Source organism: Mus caroli, chromosome 14, assembly GCF_900094665.2.
Source record: "Mus caroli chromosome 14, CAROLI_EIJ_v1.1, whole genome shotgun sequence".
Lineage (NCBI taxonomy): Eukaryota > Metazoa > Chordata > Mammalia > Rodentia > Muridae > Mus > Mus caroli.
In genome coordinates, this window is record NC_034583.1 from 50,975,477 (window position 1) to 50,998,979 (window position 23,503).

At 45.2% G+C, this 23,503-nt stretch overlaps 1 protein-coding gene across 5 annotated transcripts in view; it reads right to left on the reverse strand.

The window, feature by feature from the left end:
- Positions 1 to 23,503, reverse strand: part of Atp8a2 (ATPase phospholipid transporting 8A2) — a 527,640-nt gene that overhangs the window by 103,661 nt on the left and 400,476 nt on the right. For all 5 annotated transcript variants that reach the window (XM_021182071.2, XM_021182073.2, XM_029469107.1 and 2 more), the window contains 3 exons: positions 21,040 to 21,101; positions 20,760 to 20,816; positions 18,642 to 18,749 (listed from right to left, as the gene is read on the reverse strand). In XM_021182071.2, the coding sequence (XP_021037730.1) occupies positions 18,642 to 18,749; positions 20,760 to 20,816; positions 21,040 to 21,101 (227 nt within the window). The remainder of the gene's footprint in view (positions 1 to 18,641; positions 18,750 to 20,759; positions 20,817 to 21,039; positions 21,102 to 23,503) is intronic.

Genomic DNA, 23,503 nt, shown 5'->3' on the forward strand with positions numbered 1-23,503 from the left:
GGGGGGAGGGTGGGGAGGAGGGGGAGGGGGGAGGGAGCCCTTAGGAGGTGAAGTGGATCTCTGTGTGCTCTGTGTGTGGAGGGAGGGTACAGGTGATAGGACAGCATCCAATAGGAAGAGAACTAAGGTTTGCATAAAAATCAAGGAATCAATAAATCAAAATCAATAAAGGAACCCTTCATCAACCCCAGGCCCCTGTACCCAGGAACAGAACTGTGGTCAGACCACATGGCAATGTTTTTTAAAGAGCAGTGGAATTATTTCCCAACAAGTCTTCTTGCCAACAAAATGACAGAAAGTAAATTGGTATAAATAAAAATTATTCATATCATCCTCTAGCTAAGGGATGTCTAGCTCTTAGATATTGTAAAATAGTTACTTAAATGGTTTAAATTGTATATAAATAAATATATATAATTACATATTATAATTTGTCCCAATGTGAAAATGAGTGATAAAAAATTTTATGAATAACTGGTAGACTTTGGTCTCTCTTAGAGAAAGGGGGAAAGATCAGGATAGAAGCTACAACAAAATGACCAAACAAAGGACGTATTTTCCAAAGCTGGTAAACAATATTTATTTCTTCCTTGGTAGAGGATGTCCATCTGTCTCTGTGGAACTTAACATTGTTGCTCCTCTGCCTAGCGCGCTTCATAGGTCATTGGAAAAACAAAGGCCACATTAAGGGACAAGGGAGATGACTTAGTGAGTTAAAGGGCTGAGGTGCAGAACAAGGCCTGATTTCAACCTTAGCATCCACACACAAAGCTAGATCCATTTGAGAGTCCTAGGACTGGGGAGACAGAGACAGGAGGACACCTGGGGCTTGCATGCCAGACAGTCTGGCTCAGTGGTCCTCAGACTTCCCAATGCTGCGACCCTCTAAAATGGTTCTTCATGCTGTGGTGATGCCCAACTATAAAACTATTTTGCTGCTATTTTATAACTGTACTTTTGCTACTACTATGAATTATAATGTAAATATCTGATATCCAGGATATCTGATATGAGACCCCTATGAGAGCACAAGCCACAGGCTGAGAACCTGTGATAAGCCAGTGAAGAGACCCTGTCTCAAAACACAAGGTGGAAAGCTACCGAGGAAGACACTCAATGCAAATGCTGGCCTTCACACGCATGCATAGGAGTACGCACACATGCATGTGCACCTCCATGCTCACAGCCCCACACATGCCATGCAAAGAATTCTCCAGAAGGCAGGCTTCCAAGACATAATTTCCACATAAACTTAAATTACATGGAAATCTAGTTCAATCTGTAGACTTGATTCAGAGGGAATTCTCTCAGCCAATGTGAAAAGTTTGCACAAATGTTTGGCTACTTTTAGGATAAAGTCCGTGAGTGGAAGAACTTGTGGTGACTGTAAACTAAACACTCCAGGTGGGTAGTTTCATAGCAACGTCACACCATTTTTGCTTTTACACTGGGAAAATGAGTTCAAATGAGTTTATAGTCCACTTTATAATGTGACTGATGTGTCATGGCTAACCTGTGCTACCTTTGATGAGTAGACCCACCTTACAAATGCTATTAGCAAATATATGGGGTCCCTGGGTCCTGATCTTTTCTGTCTCTTTGACCACATTTGTGGATGCATGTTAGAGATTGAACCCAGGGCCTCGTGCTAAATTGACCCACATTTTACCATTAAGTCATGTCCCAGCCTTCTTTACTCAACCTTTATATATTTTTAATTATCATAGTTGTTCGTTAAGGCCATTTCGTGCAAATGTATAATGCATTTTGAGCTGGTGGGAATGTGAGCTAGACCAGCCATTATGGAAATCAGCATGGAGGAGTCCCCACTCCTAGTGGCCAGTGCCATCTACCTCTGTGATCTTCAATAGGACTCCAGTGGTGGCAGTTTCCATGTCAGGATGTCGAAACACTGTTCTGAAATATTACTCATTGCAGAAAAAGTCCAAAGAAACATTTCTTTCAAAGTATTTCACTGGATTCTATGTATTTGCTGGAAAACAACGCTGGGGACTCTTAATAGACAAAGCAAAACTTCCTAATAGGAGTTATGAGAAAGGTGAAGTGCTCAGGGTGAGGGTGGGGGTGAAGGAAGCCATGCTTCCAGGTGATTCCTGCTGAAAGTATCCAACACCTTCCTCCTCTTATAGGAATCAATCATTATTCATGGTTGACTGAGGAATCACAGCATAATTTAATGTAAACTTTTATCATTATATAAAAACCACACACGCGCATCTCCGATGATTTTGCACGTTTGATGAAATGCATACGGTGGGCAAAACGTTCAGATCGAAATCTCCAGGAACTGTTTTAGAAGCTTCCGTGTGCCCTTCCCATTCCGCACTCACCCCTGCCTACCCTGGCCTAGCCCCACTCCTGACTCTAACACTGCAGCTTTTCTTTGCTCCTGTGGGGACTTTCTACAGGTAAGTGTACGACATTGATACTTGTGCGGAAAGCTCAGACGTTGTGGATGGCTGCCTTCTGTAAGTAAGGAAATGTGTTCCGAGTCTGCAGCTGCCAGCTGTTGTCAATGTGCTCAGGCTGGTTGCCCCTTTCCTTGTAAACTTGATTCAATAATGAACAACCTGTAATACCACAGATTAATAAAAGGCCAGCCCTGGCAGCCTCCCATGCATTGCTCACCATTTCCCACAGAGTAGCAAGTCTCTGATGGTCCCCCTCAGCGGCCTAGAGCCTTGGACATTTTCCTATGTCACCCCCCCCCCCAACCTATAGCTTCTTATGGCATTGAGAGGCCCAGAACTGTCATTACAAGAGGATTTCTGTGGATTGGCCTGGAAGACACTTCACCCTGTCTAGGCTAAAGTCTCTCAGTCCTAGCCCTGTCAGGCCAAGGCCCTACCTAGCTGTCAATGTCTAGTATTTTTTGAGAGTGGTACACTAGCCGTGGCATTCTGTGAGCTGTTTACAAAGCTCAGACTGTGCACACAGATGTAGCTCAAAAAAGTAAGGCCAGCTTGGGAAAGTACCTACCATTTGGCAGTTTGTAGAAATCAGAGACATACAACTCTCTTCCAATGAGAAAGGCACACTGGATGCATGCCATCTAACCCAGGGAGAGCCATGTGCCACCATTTCCACGCTGAGAATCTTTCAGAATAAAAGATAACTTAGATGTACAACCTGATGCCAGCAACGGATACTGTACCCTACTACCACTAACCTCTCGGTCTAACTTCAGGGATATATGTAAGGGGGATCGATAATCTCACAGGGAATGTAGATAACTTAGTGCCATCCCTGATAGTGACAGATACATAAAAACATACACCTTACCTAAGAGTTGCCATATTGTTGCCCACCAATGCCAGAGTTAATGAGTATACTATCTAGAGGCAAAGAACCCACCTTCCTCTGACCAAGTGTGCCAGGACCATCGAGTTTGGGTGGCTGGAGAGTGTGGGCAGCCCAGAGGGCCACTTTCCAACCAGAAGGCTCCTGCTCAGACAGCTGCTCTCCTGCCTCCCCTCTGGTAGGCTTTCCTTCATTCCTTAGTGGACGTTTAAGCTGGGAGTCCTCCCTGATTATCTTTAAAAAGTCCTTTCCTGCCTTAGGAATCTTGGGCATCATGAGTTTATATTGGATTACCCAGGGCCAGGGGGAACTGTTTCAGGCTAGGTAAATAAACACATCATTAAGGCACAATGCATGAAAACACCCCCCCCCCCCTGGCTGTGAAAAGACCAATTTTAAATGGAGATAAAATGACTTTGCTCCACAAATACCAAGCTCCTGATCGGATTTCTCTCACCTTGGTCTGTGATTGTTTAATTCTAGGATAAACTCGACTATAGACTTAATAGGAAGAAAATGTCGTAGTCAGGAACAGGGAGCTGCAGAGGTCTCCCTGGCTCAGGACAGATTCCACTCAGGCTGTGGTGACTGCCATCCTTGTGCTGGGGAGGGGAGACCACATTCCTTACACAGTTATTGTCTCCATGACCACCTCTGAAGGATTATGTCAGTCCCTGTGCATGGGAGGATAGGAGAGAATGACAGGGGCAGACAGAAAGCAGAAGACAAAAGAGGTAAATCAAGAGAGGAGAGCGGTCATAGATTAGAGAAAAAGCCCAGAACAACAATGAGTAGCTGTATTCCCAATGCTGGGACACGGCAAGAGGTGGCTCCTTGGAGCTGGCTGACCAGCCAGCCTAGTTGAACCAGTAAGTGCCATGTTTGGTGAAATGTCATGTCTTAAAATTGGTGGAGAACAATTGAGAAGACACTTAACCTTGAACCTTGGACTCTTCGTGCATATGCATCTATATACACAAGGTGATCACACACACACACACACACACACACACACACACACACACACCACTTCTGAGAGGGCAAAATGAACTCCTTCAGCTGTCACTCTGATGGAGAAGGCAGAGTTAGATCCAGCTTCTGCTTCTACTGGCTACTGAAGGCCACCAGCCCTCCTAAGGGTAGACTCCTATGCAAGGCAAGAGCGAAAGGTCTGTGCCCTTTCACCAACCATTCTCCCAGGGTGTCCTCACAAGAGACCATGCTTGAGCACAGGCTGGGCGGATGCTCCAGAAAGAGCCACAGTCTCAGCCCATGGACCCAGGGTCTCCCCTTCTTACAAAGAGAGAAACCTGTGTAAAATGGGAAAAAGGACCTAGAAGCTAGCCTGACACGGGCTGGGGCTGTGACTAAGTGGAGAGGTAGGTATCTAATGTCTACAGGGCTACGGGTTCTACGTCCTGCACCCAGGAGGGGGCCCCACTCTGCTTCCCATTGTCCTCAGCTAGGCCTTGTGTGTGCTCTCCTAAACCACAAGCAGTACGTCTACCAAAGAAGGCCAGAGCACCAGGGCTTGGTGCTGCTCTGCCTTCCATGGTGTTCAGAAGCCCACAGTGCTGGCATTTCTTTAGTCCTGCCTGGAGACACCCACAGAGGATGGTTTTCAAGTCTTCTGAAGATGCTGGGAGGCAGCCACATGACAAGCACCAGTCTTCCACTACACATAGGAAAGGCGCAGCACCAGTGCAGTGCACAGAGATGGAGAAACTGGCCTGCCGGAACTTGGGAGGGGTAACTTGCTACTCACCAAGTGGGGTTCATCTCTGCTTGGTCTCATCTACAATCCCTTACTATGCCATCCTGTCGTGAACACAGTGATATTTGTTAAATCAGTTTTCCATTATGAAACGATGCTGTTGGCACTGGTGCACGGGAGGGGTGAGGCAAGTGGAGTGGGCGGGCATAACTGTAGTGCCCCAAAGAGGAGATACTGCTGGGGATTGCTGCCTGTTGTTAGGGTCCTGAAACGTGTCAGAAGGCAAATGCCAACTCCTCTCCGGGTTTCATGACCGTGAACATACGCCTTAATTTCCACAATATAATTTCTTATATGGAGTAGAAATTATGGTACAGATTAGATATATGAAACACACAGTAAACTGAACCTTTGGCTAACCACCACTGCAGCCATCATTGCCACCTCCCACCATCATCACCATCATCATCATTATCATCATCCTGCTGACCCCCCCGCCCCCCCCTCCCGCTCCCAGGCACAAAGAAATTCCAGACTACTTAAAAGACACAGCTGACTCTTTCCATTTGCCACTCCATCAGTGTGTAGGCACAAAGGATCTATGGCTAATTAAGTTGGGAAACAGTTAAATCTTTACCACAAACAGTATTTGCGGAACATCTAAAAGTCTCCGGATGGCAAGAGCCATCTTCTAAGGGTCAAGCAAGTGTCTTTTCTCGGGATGCCACATGGGGATTCTTAAATGTTAGTTGGTGATGATCGGCAACTCCTCAAAACAGTCTGTGAACAAGAACTGCCCCCAAATCAAACCTATCTGAATGTTTCAGTCTCAAGACACTTTGAGCTTGTCCTCCACTGACAGAATTTAATGTTCTCAGCCTATTTTCCTCCTAATTCAAATTGGTGCCTGGGAGCATGTCTGTGAACAGGTTGTCTGTCTGGAAATGGTGCTAGGTTGGGGATGACAAGACACTGTCCTATGTTCATTAACCCAGGAACTCAGATCTGTGGTGATTCCCCTCCTCCCAGAGGAAAGAGCTGTCATGGAAGCTTAATCTCTTCAAATAATGAAGATTTTATGGGCACAAGGGCAGCCTCTCTGGTTCCACTTGGCTCAGGAAGTGGCTCTGCACTTGAAGCCCCCTAATGTGATAATGATAATACCATCCCATGGTGGGCAGCAGCATCCGCAGAAGCATCAGGCTCCCCTGTCCTCTGGTCCTGTGTCCCGCCTGCACCCTGCAGGACACACAGCTCCGCGGCTGCCAGCGTTTATTTATACACATTCCTGACGCAAATTCAATTAATGAGCATAATTTGACTCAGATATGTGATGTCCTTCCCCGCTCACTCTTTCTTTCTCTGCTCCTCACACTTTCCCTGGTGGCCTTCCTGAAGCGGGCTCAGGCAGGCTGTGCTGCTCAGAAAGTAGGCCATGTGATTTCCACGGAACCCACCCACATCCTTTGGTTTATTCAGGTCAGTGTAGGTGACTTCAAGTTCCTAATGGAACACAAATGCCACATAAATATATGCTGTGCTGAATTGCTTAGGGTAGAACGACGGGGGAGAAGCAGTCGAGTGTTCACAGCTGGAACTGCTCCCTCACTCCGACAATTTCTAGTCTGTAGTGGGTGGGAGAGGAACCCATGTTCTAGAAGACCAAATGATCAGCATCTCTCCCCCTCCCTACAGGTGATGTGTTTACCCCCTCTACCTTTATTGACGGCCTATGGAACAGAGAAACGCCAACCCACAAGCCATATCCACTCCTAAACACAAATTCCAAAGCTGAGGGGCTACAGGGAGCGCGGAACGGGAATGCTGGGACCCTTAACTTTTACACAGAAAGCTAAAGTAACCCCACATGAGAAACTTCAGTGTGGATGTGGTTAGATGCAGGAGGTCTGTTTATTGCCCTGGGCAGACCAACGAGGAATTTCCTGTGTGCTATGCCAGATTCAGGGCTCAAGTAACCCCGTCTGCAGTCTGTGTGACGAAGCCAGCAGTTGTCCTGGGTATTGACACACTCTATTCCTCTGCTACTTGTTCCTGGCAGCGACCCTTCCGTCCACATTCTACCAAGTGTAGAAAGGGATTAGAAAGGGGAAGGGGGGGGGGGAAATTCCTTCTAAAATAACCAAAGAAAAAGTGAGTTAAAAGGGAAACCCGCAGCCTCTGTGTTGGACTTTGCTCTTCCAGAGTAAAGACACACGTAGTACCTCCAGCAATAAAATTCCTAACCTTGGACCCAAGACTGTTTGCCTAGGTCCACACAGAGTCAGCCGTTGGCTGCTTTAATAGAAACTGCTTTCATGTTGCGTTTTGCCCAGAGAAGTAGATTTGGGGATTTTTTTTTGAGGAAAGATTGAATTTATCATAAAACATATTTCATCAAGGTCCCAGTAAAACGAACCACCTTTTTACCCAAACCACAAGGGCTGCAGATTCCTTTGCTGGGAAAGTTGGCTGCTTCTGTTGGAAAGATTAAGTTCTGCTGGATCGTTTGGGACAGGGAAAGACAGGTGATCACTTTGTCCTTAGCAGAAACTCCGAGAAACAGAAAGGGTACCTCACGGGCAGGTCCATTTCCTCTCTGCAGAGTCTTACAGCAGATGAATAGGAGTGGACCTAAACATGTTCTAGAAAGAACCTAAACCATGCAGCCAACACCAAATGTATCTGCAATCCTCCAGCCCCCAGAAAGGCCTCCCCGCAAGGATGATGGATCGGGAACCTCCCGTAGTGCTTGTAACTTATTTGTTCAAATTGAACGTGCCACTATTTCCATCAATATGATGAGAGAGTGTTGAGCACCTTCCCCTGCCCCCCCACTTCCTCTTTGGTTGTTCCTGGCCTAAAAGCATCTTGAGGGGAAAAGATACATGTTTTGATATGATGGGATATTTGGCCAGTTTATGAAAAGCAAGTTTGCCAAGAGCCAGTACTATAGACTAGCTATTGGACTTCCTTGGAGAAAAAAATAGATTATTTTCAAATTGCTTTAGACACTGACAGGTTATGAATTGTTATATACATAGTTAAATTTGACTTTTGGATTATCTTGTTATCTGCATCCCTCTGCCCCATGGGCATCCCAGGCCACAGGCCTTGGTCTCTCTCTCTCTCTCTCTCTCTCTCTCTCTCTGGAAGCTACCTCTTCCTTATCACTTCTTTTTAATTTTATGACAGGGTTTTACTATGAAGCCCAGGCTGCCCTGAAATTTCTAACCCTCTTGCCTCAGTTTCCTGAGCTCTGGGATTATAGTTGTATATTATTACCCCAGCTGACTCCCTCCAGCTTTCTTAACCTGGGTCTCCATTTAGCCTTTTCAGATGTTATTTGGGCAGATATATATTCTTTGTTTCCTTTTTCTGTTTTTTAGACCAAAGCCATTTTGGTGAGGTTTGTTGGTGTTTTCCTACACTTAAGGATTCTGACTGTGATGGCTAATGAAGTTTTAGCCTGTTTAGGTGAAGCCCCAAGTCAGACCAGCTGAGCATCTGGCTGTCTTTTAGTAACCCCTACTTGGTACCACCACAATGAAGAATTTCTCATAGGAGAAATGCTGGTGTGAGTTTCAGTTTTCAGATACACTTTTGTGGAAACAAACCACACAGAATGGAGTATCCCAAGTCCAGGCTCAGATGTCACAGCAGTCACTGTCCTTGGTAGCAAACACAAACTCAACTGCTTCTTCTTTGACACTCCCTGTAGATACCCGTGTGCGGTGGAAAGAGCGTTGCTATGAACGCTCTAGCAAGAGGCAGCACAGGCTGCTCCGATGAGGGTGGTAGGGGAGAAGGGGAAAGGTAGCTAAGGGCCTTAAGCAAGTACGATGGGGGAGGGTGGTGCCGAGCAGAGAGGAATATAAGCAGAAGCTTTGCTTTGGGGGTGTTCAGGGTCTGAGGGACCAGGAGACCATTCGCATGTAGGATTGACATGAAATTACCCCATATTATTTTAATTCAGCATATGGCTATTACCCCATAGCATAAGTCACCAGTACTACTTTTAATATAAACTATACAACAAATCTTAAAGATTATCAGGAATGGTGACAAGGTGAGGGCTCCGAGGGCTTATCTCCTCCTCTGGGTCTTCCCCGTCCTCCCTGTTTCTGTGGAGGCCATCTGTAAGTTCCTATTCTAAGGGAGAGCAGTGACCCCTTTTTTGGACTAGTGAAAGCAAGTGGTTAAACTGTTAGCTTTTCCTCTTCAACCCACTTAGCAAGTTGGTTACTTTCTCCTGTGACCTTCTAAGAGTGGCCTTTCACACTTTAGGTCTCTCAGCATACAATAGAGGCTCTGTTAGGAAATCATTAGAAGAGGAACTTTCCCCCTTTGTCAGCAGTTGCATAAGTAACGTCCTTAATGAGTCCTTAATGAGCAGAACTATTTTCTTCCAGGAGCCTGGAGGCTTAGGGACGTAGAAAATGGCTCCCAAAGTCACGTGATAAGGATTTTTGGTACCAACAGCTTGAGAAGGCTCTATTGTAAGACAAAGCTGGAGCAGAGTGAAAGTTTGACCTAAAACTGAAACTTAAGTTGCCACAGAGATCTCAAAAGTCACTTGCTATACAGAGCAGCAGAGGTAGGGGAGGAGTGGAGGTGCCAGGGCGGGAATAGCGAAGACTAACCTACAGATGAAGAATGTAAGCACCATGGATGCACAGTCAAGGCCATGGAAAACTGAGAGAGAGACACACATGGAGAATCCACAAACCACAGTTTCTCTTCAGACGTCTTGTCTCCCAGAAGTTCAAGACTCAAGAGTTTCAGGTTTTAGAAACTCTTTTTTCTCTCACAGGTGTATGTGTGTGTGTGTGTGTGTGCACCTACGTGTGTGTCTTATGTATATAGGTGCATATGCATGCAGAATCCAAGGGTTAAAGCCGGATGCTTTCTCAATTGCTCTCTACCTTCTACTCTGAGACTTATAGCATCCCACCAAACCTGGTGTTCACTGATTCAGCTTGACTGTCTAGCCAGTGAGATCCAGGAAGCCACCTGATTCTGTGTTCCCAGTGTTGGGAATATAGCCACTCATTGTTGTACAGGGATTTTTCTTTCTCTGTGTGTTCTGAGGACTGGACTCAGATCCTTATGCATATACAACAAGCACCATTACCAACCGAGACATCTCCAAAGGCTAAAATTTATCTCAGAATTTTAAAGACTACAAAGGTAGGCTTCGTTGAACATATGGACACAAAGAATAACTTTTAAAAACATCACTCTTAATTTAGGAAGTTACAAAAGGGACACAAGGGAATAAAGACACAAGGGAATCAATTTTTTTTTAGAAAGTAGACTAAAATGGCATCTGGTAGATGGTACTCTTACCAAGATGGCCCAAGCCAGAACTACATAAAATTAAATTACTTTCATGCTAGGAAAGAGAATACTACTCTAATAAATTTATCTGAACATGGAGTAGGATAACTTTTTGAACAATGATAAGTCCACCCGAGAAAACTTTGTTAACTATAGTTGCATCTTGATTTTTGCTTTGTATTAAAAGTGGTGCACTCTGGCCAGCCTAGTACTTGGGAGGTTGAAATAAGAGGATTGTGAGCTGGTGGCCAGTCTGAGCTACACAGTGAGGCCCTTCCTCACAAAATCAAGGCTCGAATAGAGCCTTGCATCGCTTGTGCAGGACCCTGACTACCGTCAGCAGCACAGTAAAAACACGAAACAACAAGCAACCAAATAGATCAAAATCCCAAGATCTATTTGGCAACCTTACTTTTTAGAATCATGCTCATGTCAGAATTTAAAAACGTTATTTATGATCATTAGCTTTGTGGAAGTCTTATAACACTCTAATGGAATATGTGATTCTCTTTGAGCAGTAAATAAAAAAATAAAATAAAAGAAGAAACTCACAGGGTATGACTTTCTAAGGGACCCTTTGAAACCATCTAGCAGTCAGAAAGACAGCTCGCAAGAATGTTCATACTCTCTTTTGTTTCTGGAATTACTTTCCCCACATTCATCACGAAAGGGAGAAGTCCAGACTGACCCGGACACAGGACATTTTTTTTTTCATGGTCATTCTTTCTTTCCTTATCAGACCTGGTGAAGTTTCCCACCACGCTCATCACTGAGTCTTTCCCCCACCTGGCCTTCTCCATCACCTGTGCTCTTGGTCCTCTGCCTCTGCCCTTCCCACTCCTGCATCTTCTTGTTCAACAGTGTTCTTGACCACAGCGCCCACTGCTTTTCTTCCCTTTAATTAAGGTGCAGTGTTGGGGACAAAATTCCAAATGTTAGGTGCTTTCTTTTCTTGCCACATTAGTGAACCTGGCTCCCAGAATCCCGAGAACCCCTCACCCCCCTCAGCAGGGATGCCGGATCCACTCACTGCTTTCAAACTGCTCTGAGCAGCCAGTCACCTGGAGCTCCCTGCCCCCTCATCCTCTGAGGAGCCATTCCCCAGGAAACTCACTTCACCCATGAAATCACCTCCATGATTTACTGGAAGCCAGATGCTACTAAAGCCCGTGCCTGACATTTTCTCTGCCCAAACCTCTTCCGCAACTCCGCAACTCCATACTTAAATTTATTGCCTCAGTTATACCAGACCCTTGGACATCATTTGAAATCTCACCTATTTGTTCACCGGATTGGTCCTTCACTGGCTTTGCGTTGGGGTCAATACAAAAGCTTTCTGTTATTATTTATATTGATCAGCCACATCCTGGCTATGGTTAAATAGTAGTTTATACCCCCATTTCAACTCCCTTTTCTCATCTAGCCTTTCTGGGTCATGTTTTCTTATACATATCTTTGGCTTGGTGGCCTTTCTCCGTAACCCCTGTTGCCTTTGACTCCCACCAGCTCTGGGAGGGGGAATTGAGGCAGAGGTCACCTGATACCAGACATGGCCCCTGCCCTTGGTAGATGTGAGACATAGGCCTCTTTGTGCAATGTGAACATGACTGTCACCAAAACACATTTCCACATACTATGTGGAAGGAAAAGTCCCAAATCACATAAATCAGACGCTGTGACCACCAGGCACGGATATTACAGACAGCAAAATCACCATGTAACATGTACTTTAATCTGCTGACAGATATTTAAAAATTAGCACAAACAAATGACAAATGACAGGTACTAGCACAAAACTTCCAACTGAACAATCAAAGCCACCGGACTTCTAACACACAGCCCCCTTGAAGAAGAGGGCAAAATTAAATAAATTGTCCAAAGGGAGAGAACTGTGCATTGGGGGAGGGGAGATCTGGTCCCCCACATTTGGTACTTTCTATTACACCTTCCAAAAAAAGTCTGTTTCCTGAAACTTCACACCCAGGCATTTAAGACTCCGTCTCAATGTAGGGCAGGTCACTTCGATAAAATGTGATGCAACGTTTTAAGGCGAGTTAACTGACATTTAGCAGATACCTGCTTTATCATCATCCTTGCTGCAATTTGCAGGAACAGAGGATGGTGGTTTAGACTCTGAAGTCTAAGGGTCTTGTAGGAATCTCCATGCCTACCCTGTCTGGCCACAGATTCTCTAAGCCTCAGTCTCACCAGACAGCTGAGGATTCATGAACGAACTGCTTATCTCACTATGTATGTAACCACACAATAGTGTATCTATGTGAAATATACATAGTCAAACCTCTACATATGCATGCTGTACATTTAAACGTAAGACGAGGATGAATTAGGAAAGTGTGGACAGGGTCTAGGGAGATGGCTCATTTAGTAAAAGTGCTTGCTACACAAGCAAAGAGACCTGAGTATGATCCCCAGAACCCAAAAGGTAAGCTTGAACATGGTGGTACTCCCTGGTACTGCCAGTGTGAGAAGGCAGAGAGACAGGGAGAGTATGAGAGGTCCTGGCACCAACCCACCAGAAAAGAGCAACGGTGCTTTGTCTGACAGTCAACGATTGTGGAATGAACACCTCTGTTATTCACATGTGCCGCCTCTCTAGTTTCTCTATTAACCCCCAGGTACGCACTGTCTTTCTCTATACCTTTGACTCTGCACACCTGGTGAAAATGGAAGCTCAGAAGTACCACAGGCATGGACAATATAAACAATGTCTCAAGTTTCAGGTTAATTTAGTTCAGGTCCCACAGTCACAGACAGAATCCATACTGAACAGGAAGCTGTTGGACACGGCTCATTATCACACCAATGCTGATGCTTCTGAAGTTCTGCTGAGAAGTAGGTAGGCTACAGGGATGAGCTTCCATGACTGTGGCTAGTAAGTACTAGAAGCATGTTCACAGGGCCTCCCACTACATATACATACATACATACATACATACATACATACATTCATACATACATATATACATACAGAACAAAATCACTCCCTACTTGGAGGAAGCAAAAGAAGGCAGAAGGGCTGGAAACCCATTGTCCGTTCAAGGACATACTTCCAGTGACCTAAAGACCTGTGGCTAGTGCCATGGGCTGGAAAACTGGGTATATGTTCGTGTTTGGGGAGCACTCGGAATTCAGGTCCACAGGTGCATCCACAGTATTCTGAAGAGAAGGTGACTGGCTCTTGACCGACTTCTTGAGGGAGCAAATGCCTCCTCTGAGCTTCTGAGCAGGTTCCTACTGCAGGGGAGCTAAGCACTCCCTTGTAGCCAGGGGAAGACACAACTCCCATGGGCTGTGCCTAGAAGAAGTCACGTACTGTGAAAATGCCTTGGAAAGAGGAAGGCGGGTGGCTGACCCTCTACCGTACTAGGGACATTAACTGGAGGACAATGCCCACCTGGTGCTTGGGCAATGCCCACCTGGCAACCCTGGTCCTTAGGAGAGACCTTCGGATTGCAGCTGAGCAAGGTGGTCCTCATGCCTTCTCAGCTTACCTGCTGGAGCACATGCAACCAGCAAACAAGCTCGGTGGTCTCACATTTCACGTGGGCACTCCCAGACAGAACACAAATGGGCAATACACTCCAGGGAGACAATGTGTTGGGGAACAAGTGCCGCAGGTCACTCTGACTCAATGACATCAATCCAGCACGCCTGCACCATCCCTCTCTCTGCTTGCACTCAGCCCCGTGGGTGTGCTCTCTACTCCCAAGTATGTTTGGAAACCTCACAAACACATCTATTCCCATATTTAGGGAAGAAAAAAAAAATCCTGCTCCATTCCAGTAACTGGCAGGGGCCTGGTGTTTGGCACTGAAGTCAGAGTTAGCAGTTTGTAAGCTTTGAAGTGAGACGGCTTTCCCTCTTCTTTTATTAGCAATGAAATGAACTTTAAAGGGGGAAAAAAGTTGGTGAGGAGTATTTTTCCATGGCAAGCCACGTAATGTCTTTGGTACAATTCCCTATTTAGAAAGCTGAACTGCCTTGAGGGACTACCTGGTACATCTCACACAATTCCTGCCCATGAGAATGTGGTCAAATGCGGGTTTCTCAGTGGACTGCCATCTCTTATGTATCTGGCAGGAGCTAAGACGCTACAATGGGATATTTTAGAGCAGTGATCTTTAAACCCAGCCTGTATACCTAGATACTTGACTCTCTCTCTCTCTCTCTCTCTCTCTCTCTCTCTCTCTCTCTCTCTCTCTCTCCATGCGTGTGTATGTATAATTACATGCACATATTATCTTGAGGGACTGTCATTTTAACAGGCAACCTGGATGAGTCTAATGCAAGCAGTCAACAGCCATTACTGAGAAAAATTCACTTAGAATTTCTAAAATTCCTTGGCCAAAAGCATTGGGGTTTTAAATTGTTGTAATATTTCTGTGCAGGAAGATTCAAGACCCATTTGCCCTTCCAGGAAAGGAGAACGTGTGTGTTTGACTTCCCATAGGCTATCTCCAGAGCAGTTAGCATGAATGACCTTATTCTGACTTTGCTGATTAGGAAGTCACTGAAGGTCAAGAGATGTGCCCAGGGTGAGGTGGCTCTGGCTGCGGCAGGGTCTCTGTCTCCTGACTTCAGAGAAAAGGTTAAGCCTGGTGCCTCCCTTCACAAAGCCCTGAAGTCAGAAGCCCTGGGAACTGCTTGAAGAAAACCTAAACCCACTACATCCTAGCTTTTCTGGTTTCCCTGGAAGCCCCACACCATCAGGGAACTTTGGGTACATGGAGATGAGCTAAGGAGCTTAGCTCTGCTCTACTTTAGAGCATTTAAGCTGTGATGGAGAAATTTCTACCACACCGTTATGGCACCCTGGGAAAACCCTTCTCATCCATCCTCCCAAGCCCAGGGCCACGCCATTCACCATGACAGACACAAGCCAAGTTCTTAACTTACTATAAAAACTAAGTGTGCTTCTTGAAAAGTAAAGAATTCCTTAAAGTCCTTGGAATGCTGTGTCTTTAGAAAGAGTCCCCAGGTAGCTTCCTTGACTTCACAGATGTTCACTGAGACTTCCTGGGTGGCTGCTGGGCTTTCCGTGTCACATCACAAGGTGCCACGGGGAAGATGAACCTCTGACAGTGGAAAAGAGCTTTCATTCTCTACCCTTCCTTCCCTGTGCCCGCAAGGGAAGACCTGCCTTCAACCCCGTGAGAAAAACTCCAAATGGAATAGACTAGACAAAGAAATACTTAATCACACTGGTGGGGGGAAATCTCAGTAGAAACAATGTATCTTTTCAAAGACTGAAGATGCTATGAATAGACAGACTGCTTGCTGCTGCATCTGTCTCTGGCTCTGGGTTGGGGTGTGGGGGGGAGGGTAATATTTGCCATTATTAGATACTACTTTAATTCTTAAAGCTTCAAAGAATTATGTTCATTTGCCAAAACCCCACTGTGTAGCCAACTACAAAGACTCATTTATGAAAATCACTGGGAGCATTCTTAATTTTTTTTTTTTTTTTTTTTTTTTGAGACAGGGTTTCCCTGTGAAGTCCTGGTTGTCCTGGAATTCACTATGTAGAGCAGGCTAGCCTTGAGCTCAGAGATCCACCTGCTTCTTATCCCGGACTGCTGGAATTAAAGGTGTGTGCCTCCACCTCCTGTGCACTCTTCAAATATTAATTTCTACAAACATCCTTTCCCTAGGATGCTCCTTATTCTTAGGAGTAGCTTGGGCATGTTTGCAATAGTTCCTCTTGGGAGCCTTCCTCCTTTGGTCAGCCTGAACCCAGCTACTGTTTCTTTTGACACAGTTCCTCCTGTGACTGGAGAGAGACCTTCTCAAGCTTCACCTGGGATGTCGGGCTAGTCCCAGGTGCTCTTTCTATACGTGTGATTGTTAGCACCATACCCAGTCCTTGACACTTCTCGGGGAATCAAGAGACTGCTGAATCAGATAGCAGCTGAGATGCTGCTTCAGGCCATGACATGGGAGCCATGCTTTGAACTCTCACACTCTTCCTCATGTAGATCCTACCCCAGAAGAAGACTATAGATGCTAAGCAGACCATTGATGGAAACTGTATCAGTCCTTTTGATATGCCAAGCAGAAACCTTAGTCTTACCTAGTTATGCTGTTTCAAAATGAACCATTTGCTTCCTGCTGAAACCAACCCACAGAAAGGAAGAAAATGCCACTGTTTAAGTAAAATATAAAGTCTTCATACAAAACTGCTGGGTGCTTTAATTGAATAGGAGCTCTTCTTGACTTCTTGTGGGTAGGAACAGCTCACTGAAGCGATGGCCATGCATCTCTTAATGAAAGGGACATCTGGGAAACGAATCCTACGGTGATCTCCTCATTTCCCATGGAGAGTATTTACACACACCAAGATGGCTATGATATGATGTCACTGGGCTATAGGATATCATGGGACTCTCCATAAATGTATGCTGTCATTTGTTGACTGAACTGTTGTCATCCAGCATATGACACACATGACCTTTGGTCTTGCTCAAGGGAGCTGTGAGCACCCTAACAGCTCCACGATGAACTCAGCCCCTCCACAGTTTGAAAGTCAGCCATGTTATGGGAATAAGGATTGGCAAATGGCCCAGTTCTCCACTTTATAATTGTAGTTACTAAAGTGAGTGTTCACGGAGTAGGGCTTGCTAGAGCAGTCAAGGATAGGAGGCATTTATAAAGGGACAGCTTTGTCTGTCAGTCAGGAACCCACCAACTCCATCTTGCCAGCTGTGGCTCTCCTCTAATTTAGACCCTTGTGTGCCATTTGATTCCTTTCCTTATATAAATTAGAGATGTGATGGAGTTTGGGGAGTGGGGACATATCATGCAAGCCCACTGCTGCAGGGCAGGGCCAGCATGCTTGGTTCTCACATTTGAGGAGGACCAGGGCACTCGGGGGTATTGGGTGGCTGACTTATCAGATAAAGGACAAGTGATAACAGCCCTGGGCTGACTCATGAACAAAAGCTCTTGGACATGCATCTAGACTTAGGTAGACCCAGGGCTCTGTGTTCATTTCTGTAGAACGAGGCAGAACCATTGGTGGGGACTGACATATCCTGATCCTAAGTTAATCTCTTCCTTGCTCTGCTTCTGCTTCCAGCATCATAAAGCATCCTACAACTCAGGAAGCTAGACCAGCGCGGATGTCCACTCTAAGCAATGTCCTATAATAGGTGTCTAGTGTTAGAGACCATGACAGTCTCACCGATGCCTCAGACCATGGGTTGTATATGTTTGTTGGGATCCAGAGAAATGCCAAGGCAGAACTGGACAGTGGGTTTCTTAGAAGGAAACACAGAGTATAGAGAATGGACCTAAAGTGGTAACACAATGGTGCTTCATTTTACAAAGAGAGATGAGCCTGGCTAGTGAGACTTCATAGAGCTCCGAAAGACTAGGGCTTGGGGCATCCTCTTGTGGGCATCTCAGAAGACTCTGACTATGTGCAAGGCAGCATGGGTTTATGGGATGGGCTCACACAGTCTCACTTGTGAACTTAAGTTTGGTGCTTTAGGCTGTACCCAGCTCCTTTCCTGTGTACCTGATGTGATAGAGTAATATTGTAGCATGTAGTTTTATGCTCTACCTGCCTGTACCCCAGGAGGTGAGCTGTGCTACCAACCCCCTCCCAGCTTCCCTTGAATCCTCGGATAAAAGACACAGACACACACTTGCCCTTCTATGACCTCATTGGTTATTGTTAGTGGCTCAGTGTTAGGCAACTGGGCATCATAATGTAAAAACAAACTATCAGAAACAATTCAAACAATCAGAAGGGCTCTGATCTCAGTGTCTTTCGCTGGCTTGAAGAGATGCACAAAGAGAGACTCTGGCACATCAATTATCTGGTTACTAGAGTTATTAGGGCGATGGTTTACGAGTGACCAGTTACCAATTAAGCAGTTAGTGACAGACTTAATATCGAACTCATAATCAACACAAGCCTTGCTCAAGACTGCTTCCAACCCACTCCTGTCTTCCCAGGGCCACAGACAGTGCTGTGGACAATCAGCACAGAACTACAGGCATGTGGGCACGTCGTAAGTCCGAGGACTTAGGGTGAAACTGTTCATGGTATTTACATTTCTCACACCACTTCTGTGGATGAGAGCACCTCTTCTAGCTGTTTTACTTTGTTCCTCTACTGGTAAGTTTTGATGCAAGCAGATTAGAGAAGCCTTTACTGAAGTTCACCGTCATAAGACACAGAAAGCCGCTTCTCTCACACGTGCACAAACACCATGGAGATACACACATGGGTCGCAGTACTGACCTGCCCTTTCATGTCAGGAGCAATGGGGATGGTCGGCCAGATGGTTGAATAGACACCGAAGAACACCAACCAGATCAGCATACTTCCCCACACTGCCAGGTGACTGAACTGTGGAAGAAATAAATGAATGCTTAGTCAGGGCCCTCTGCTGGCCTTGGAAGGGGGTTCACTCCAGCCAAGATGTTGCCCACCTCTCATCCCACATCCAAGGCCCTTTCTTTTTCTTTCTTTCTCTTTCTTTCTCTTTCTTTCTCTCTCTCTCTCTCTCTCTCTCTCTCTCTCTNTCTTTCTTTCTCTTTCTTTCTCTCTCTCTCTCTCTCTCTCTCTCTCTCTCTCTCTCTCTCTCTCTCTCTCTCTCTTTCTTTCTCTCTCTCTCTCTCTTTCTCTCTCTCTCTCTCTTTCTTTTTGGTTTTTGAAACAGGGTTTCTCTGTACAGCCCTGGCTGTCCTGGAACTCACTNTGTAGACCAGGCTAGCCTCAAACTCAGAAATCTGCCTGTCCCTGCCTCCCAAGTGTTGGGACTAAAGGCATGTGCCACCACGCCCAGCCCAAGGCCCTTTCTTGATGGGAAGAAACTCAGGATGTCCAAGTGACTGGAGAACTCTGTCTTGTTCCTTCTCTTAGAAGTTTTAATGATGAATTCAAACTATCAGTGGCTTAAACTAGCCTGAAGATGAAAGCGCTTCGAGCCTCAACCTCCCTCTAAAATCCATGACATAATCTTCCCACCCCTGGGTTATCAAGTGTTTGCTTTATAAAACAAGGGTTCAGCCATCTCTGGACAGACAGACAGAATATTCTTACATATCATTTAGAGACAACATCTGTTCTACTTATTGCAGAGATTATTTCAAAACCAACTTGGAACAGATAGTACCTCTTTTAAAAACTTGAGATATTATATTTAATAGAGTTTCAAAAATCCACATGTAATTATTCACATTTATAGGTACAATGTGACATTCCAATACATGTATGTAATGTATAATGATCAGATCAGGTAACCGGCATACCCACATTTACAAAACACGATTTCTCCATGTGGGGACCATTCGAAACTCTTTCTTCCAGTATGTTGAAAGGTGAGTTTTCAATTAGTGAGTTAGCCCACTTCCTCCAGAACATTGAAGTGACTACTCCCACCCTGACATACCCTGCACCCCTGGCTCATCCAGTGCTCCAGTAACCTAAATTCTATCCTTCACTTCTATGAGACCAGATGGGTGTCTTACACCCCTTTAAGTTATTGGTCTTTCTCTTTTGTGCTCCTAATACAATCCGTAATTTTCTCTTCACAACCCAGCCCTTCAGCAAGCTCTGCCTTTTGGGTTTTGTTGTTGAACAAGCATTTCCATATCCCAGCACCCACAACAGCTTCCTGCCATACTCCAGGCTAAGGCACTGTTCCCACTCCCTGGACTCACTGCCACCATCCTTGAACAGGTCCCAGGGCTCCAGGCTGACCTTGTCTCCCACCCCATTTGCTTTATGAGAGCAGGAGGTAAGTGAGCCACAGTTAGCCTGTGGCAGAGAGATGTTGGGAAGGGTAGATGTTATCCCATCTCGGAAAGAGCCAAATAGGAAATGGGATGCTGATAAAGCAAGTCTGGGTTAGCTACCTAAATTAATATTCCTTAATCATGAACAATCACAATGTGTTTTAAAGATTCAAACTGTGGGATTGTAGGAGAAAAAAATGGCGTAACTGTATGTGTCATGGCACACCCTTTTTATCTGAAGACACAAAGTACGAGAGACAACATGGGAATGCCAGAGAAAAGTCATGTGCAAAAGTTACCTGTAAATACTACACTTCCTGATCTTTCCATCTGCATTATCCTCTCTCTCTCTCTCTCTCTCTCTCCCTTTTCTGCCTCCCTGCCCCCGCCCCGGTCCCCAGTCAATAGCTTTAAGCCATGCTTAGAGTCAAGCAAATGAGGCAGTAGGTGTGACTGAATCCCAAATTGGCCTTCATAAAGATCAAAACCATTGTTTTTTACTTGTAAATTTTGAAATAAGACAACTGTACGGTATTTACTGTTTCCTCGAGGATTACATGGAGGTCACCGCACACAACTATCTATAACAGCAAGAGAAATAATTCCAAAGAAAACTCACTCTCGTCCAAGCTGTCGTCTCCAAACCAGCTTTCAAACAAACTGTAACCACAACGTACTGTGGAAAGAGAGAGAGAGAGAGAGAGAGAGAGAGAGAGAGAGAGAGAGAGAGAGAGATATGTTCAGTATGATTCAAGTATTCCTCCATTACTCTGAACTTCAAGGAATCCACAGCCCATCAAGACATGGAGTAACTCATGCTAATGTGGAAATCGTTGCATATCTGGGGAGGTATAACCCATGTGTGCCCTTTACGAATGGCTCAGCAGCACTAAACTTACCGTGTAAACAATATTTCCAACAAACAAATAGTCTGTGGCATGACCGCTGGTTACTGGAGTATCTGGAAAACAAAGAAGCCACTGTCAGCTTCTAGAAGGCTACAGTGCAAGTTTTGTTTTTGTTTTCATATTTTTTTGTTTCATTTTCATGTTTCATGTTTAAGAACATTAAAGAAATGATATTGTTTTTCCATTTATTTTTAAGTCAAATGAGTAAAACAAAATCAGATTTTCAAACCAAACAAATGCTTGATTTGAATTGAACTTGCATTTTTCTAAGATTAAAGTTTCTTTTTGTCGGGCTGGAAAACAAGCAGTGAAGGACTGGTCTGAGCACAGAGCAAGCACCTCAGTATTAGAACCTTGTTAGCCTTCCTCTTTTGATTTTTGCTAAACCAGGGCTGTTACATCATCATAATTAGTGCAAAGTGTCTGAGTCTATTTGCAGAGATATTCATTATTCTTATTCTCGTTTGAAACCACATGAGCTTCTAGGAGCAAAAGCGACCCAGTGAGAGGTGTTTCGAAGCATAACTGGGATTTTTAAGTTCCATCTTCATGTTTCTTTCTTTCTACGGGTGGCTCTGTAGGGTCCCTAGCAGCCACGATGGCAGAGCGACTCTGCTCAGTGAGACCCACCCTGTGGAAATCTGACTCTGATCCTGAGAGTGCAAAAACTATTTTAATGTCAGGGATGGTTTCCTGAGTAAGGGTCCCTCCTTCACACTCAGGTTCAGATCTGGGGCCCATGAGCTGGGTTGTAGGGATTGCTGGGTTCACGTTTCCAGCGCAACTGCTGCTATCCATGCGAATTTGGGCTGACTTACTCATCTAACCTGTTGAAGACTCTGTCTATTTTCATAAAATGGTGTGATGATCAGGTTGGGTCCTAGGTGGATTCTGGTAGTGGATGCAGCTCTAGGGCATAGCTTTGCTCCTGGCCCCGAGAGGTCAGGCTGTGACCAGGGGAAGATGAAGCACAATGTGGCGAGCACCTACGGCACTGAACTTCCATGCCTGCCACTGGGGGCTGAACTAGGAGATCGGAAAGAGATTCCACCACAGACATAAAAAAGAAAGCTCTGGAGACTTGGAAGGAGCAGTAAAGAGACTTTAAAGTGAAGGAAGAGAAAGTTTAAAAAGGGGGCAGCTAAATTAGTTTCAATAAGACAACAAACTGGTGTGTGGGCTGCGCATGCCTCCTTTGAAAACCCGAAGTCGGAAGTGCTTCGAAGTCCCATGGACTCCTTTTAGGTTTTGGATTAGGAGTATTCAATGAGTGACGTCTATAGTAATATTCCACCATTCAAACTCTGAGCTAGAAAATGCTTCCGGACCCGAGGCAGCGACATTCATCCTGTGTTTACAAACAGCCAATCTAAACTGAGAGAGTCTACTTCCAGTAACTGGGCCTGAGGTTATTCTAACAATAGATGCAGCACCTTAAAGACAAAGATTAGTCAGGGATTGTTTATTTGAGTCTAACAAAGATCATCGCCATCAAAGGAGTAAGCTCCATCTTTTGTGTACCCAAATCTACTCTACGCAAAAGATGACAGGAACCGGGAAGAGATGGCTCCATTCTCCGTGGCGTTTGAATGGCAGTGGGGAAACAGAACATACACAAGTGAACAAATTGAGGTACAGTCAGCCATGAAGAAATGTAAGGTAGACTATCTGGATGCAGTGTGACCAGAGGCTGTTATTTTAGCTAAAGAGATGATAGGTGAATAGATTGGAATGGCAGAGAGGGCTTAGTTCAATGAGTATCAAAAAACCCAGGCTTCTGGAAAGAGGAGAACTTGCTAAGAATCCTAATGAACACAGTGCTTGGCACACTCAAAGTCCATCATGAAGACCAGTCTGGCTAGAGAGTCAAAGGGACAGGAAACAGCCAGAGGCCAATAGAGGCAGACTGTACCAAAGAGTCTACACATCTGTGGCAATCATGAGTAAGGACTACTGGAGGATGCAGAGCCTTCGATGAAATAGTTTCGAATATTCTCACAGGAACAGTGGCAGCTGACAGGTAGACAGAAACGAGATGTCACAGGAACAGCGGCAGTTTGGTAGGGAAGGCAGCCAACTGTGCAGGTGGGTGATGCGGGTGGCAACAGAGTTGTACACCCACTGCGGCACACTGGCTCTTTTCAGTTAACTGGAAAAAAAAAAAAGAGGTCGGTTCAAAAAAAAGAAACGCCAGGGGCTAGAGAGATGGCTCACTGGCCAAGAGCACTCACTGGCTGTGCTTCCAAAGGTTCCACGTTGAATTCCCAGCACCCACATGGCAGCTTACAACCATCTGTAATGTGATCTGATGCCCTCTTCTGGAATGCAGGTGTGCATGCAGATAGAAACAGTAACATTAAATAAATAAATCTTTAAAAAAGAAGAAAGAAAAAAAAAAAAAGAAAAACATCCTAGATGTTTGGGAGGAGGGAGAAAGAGCATAATACTGCCTAGT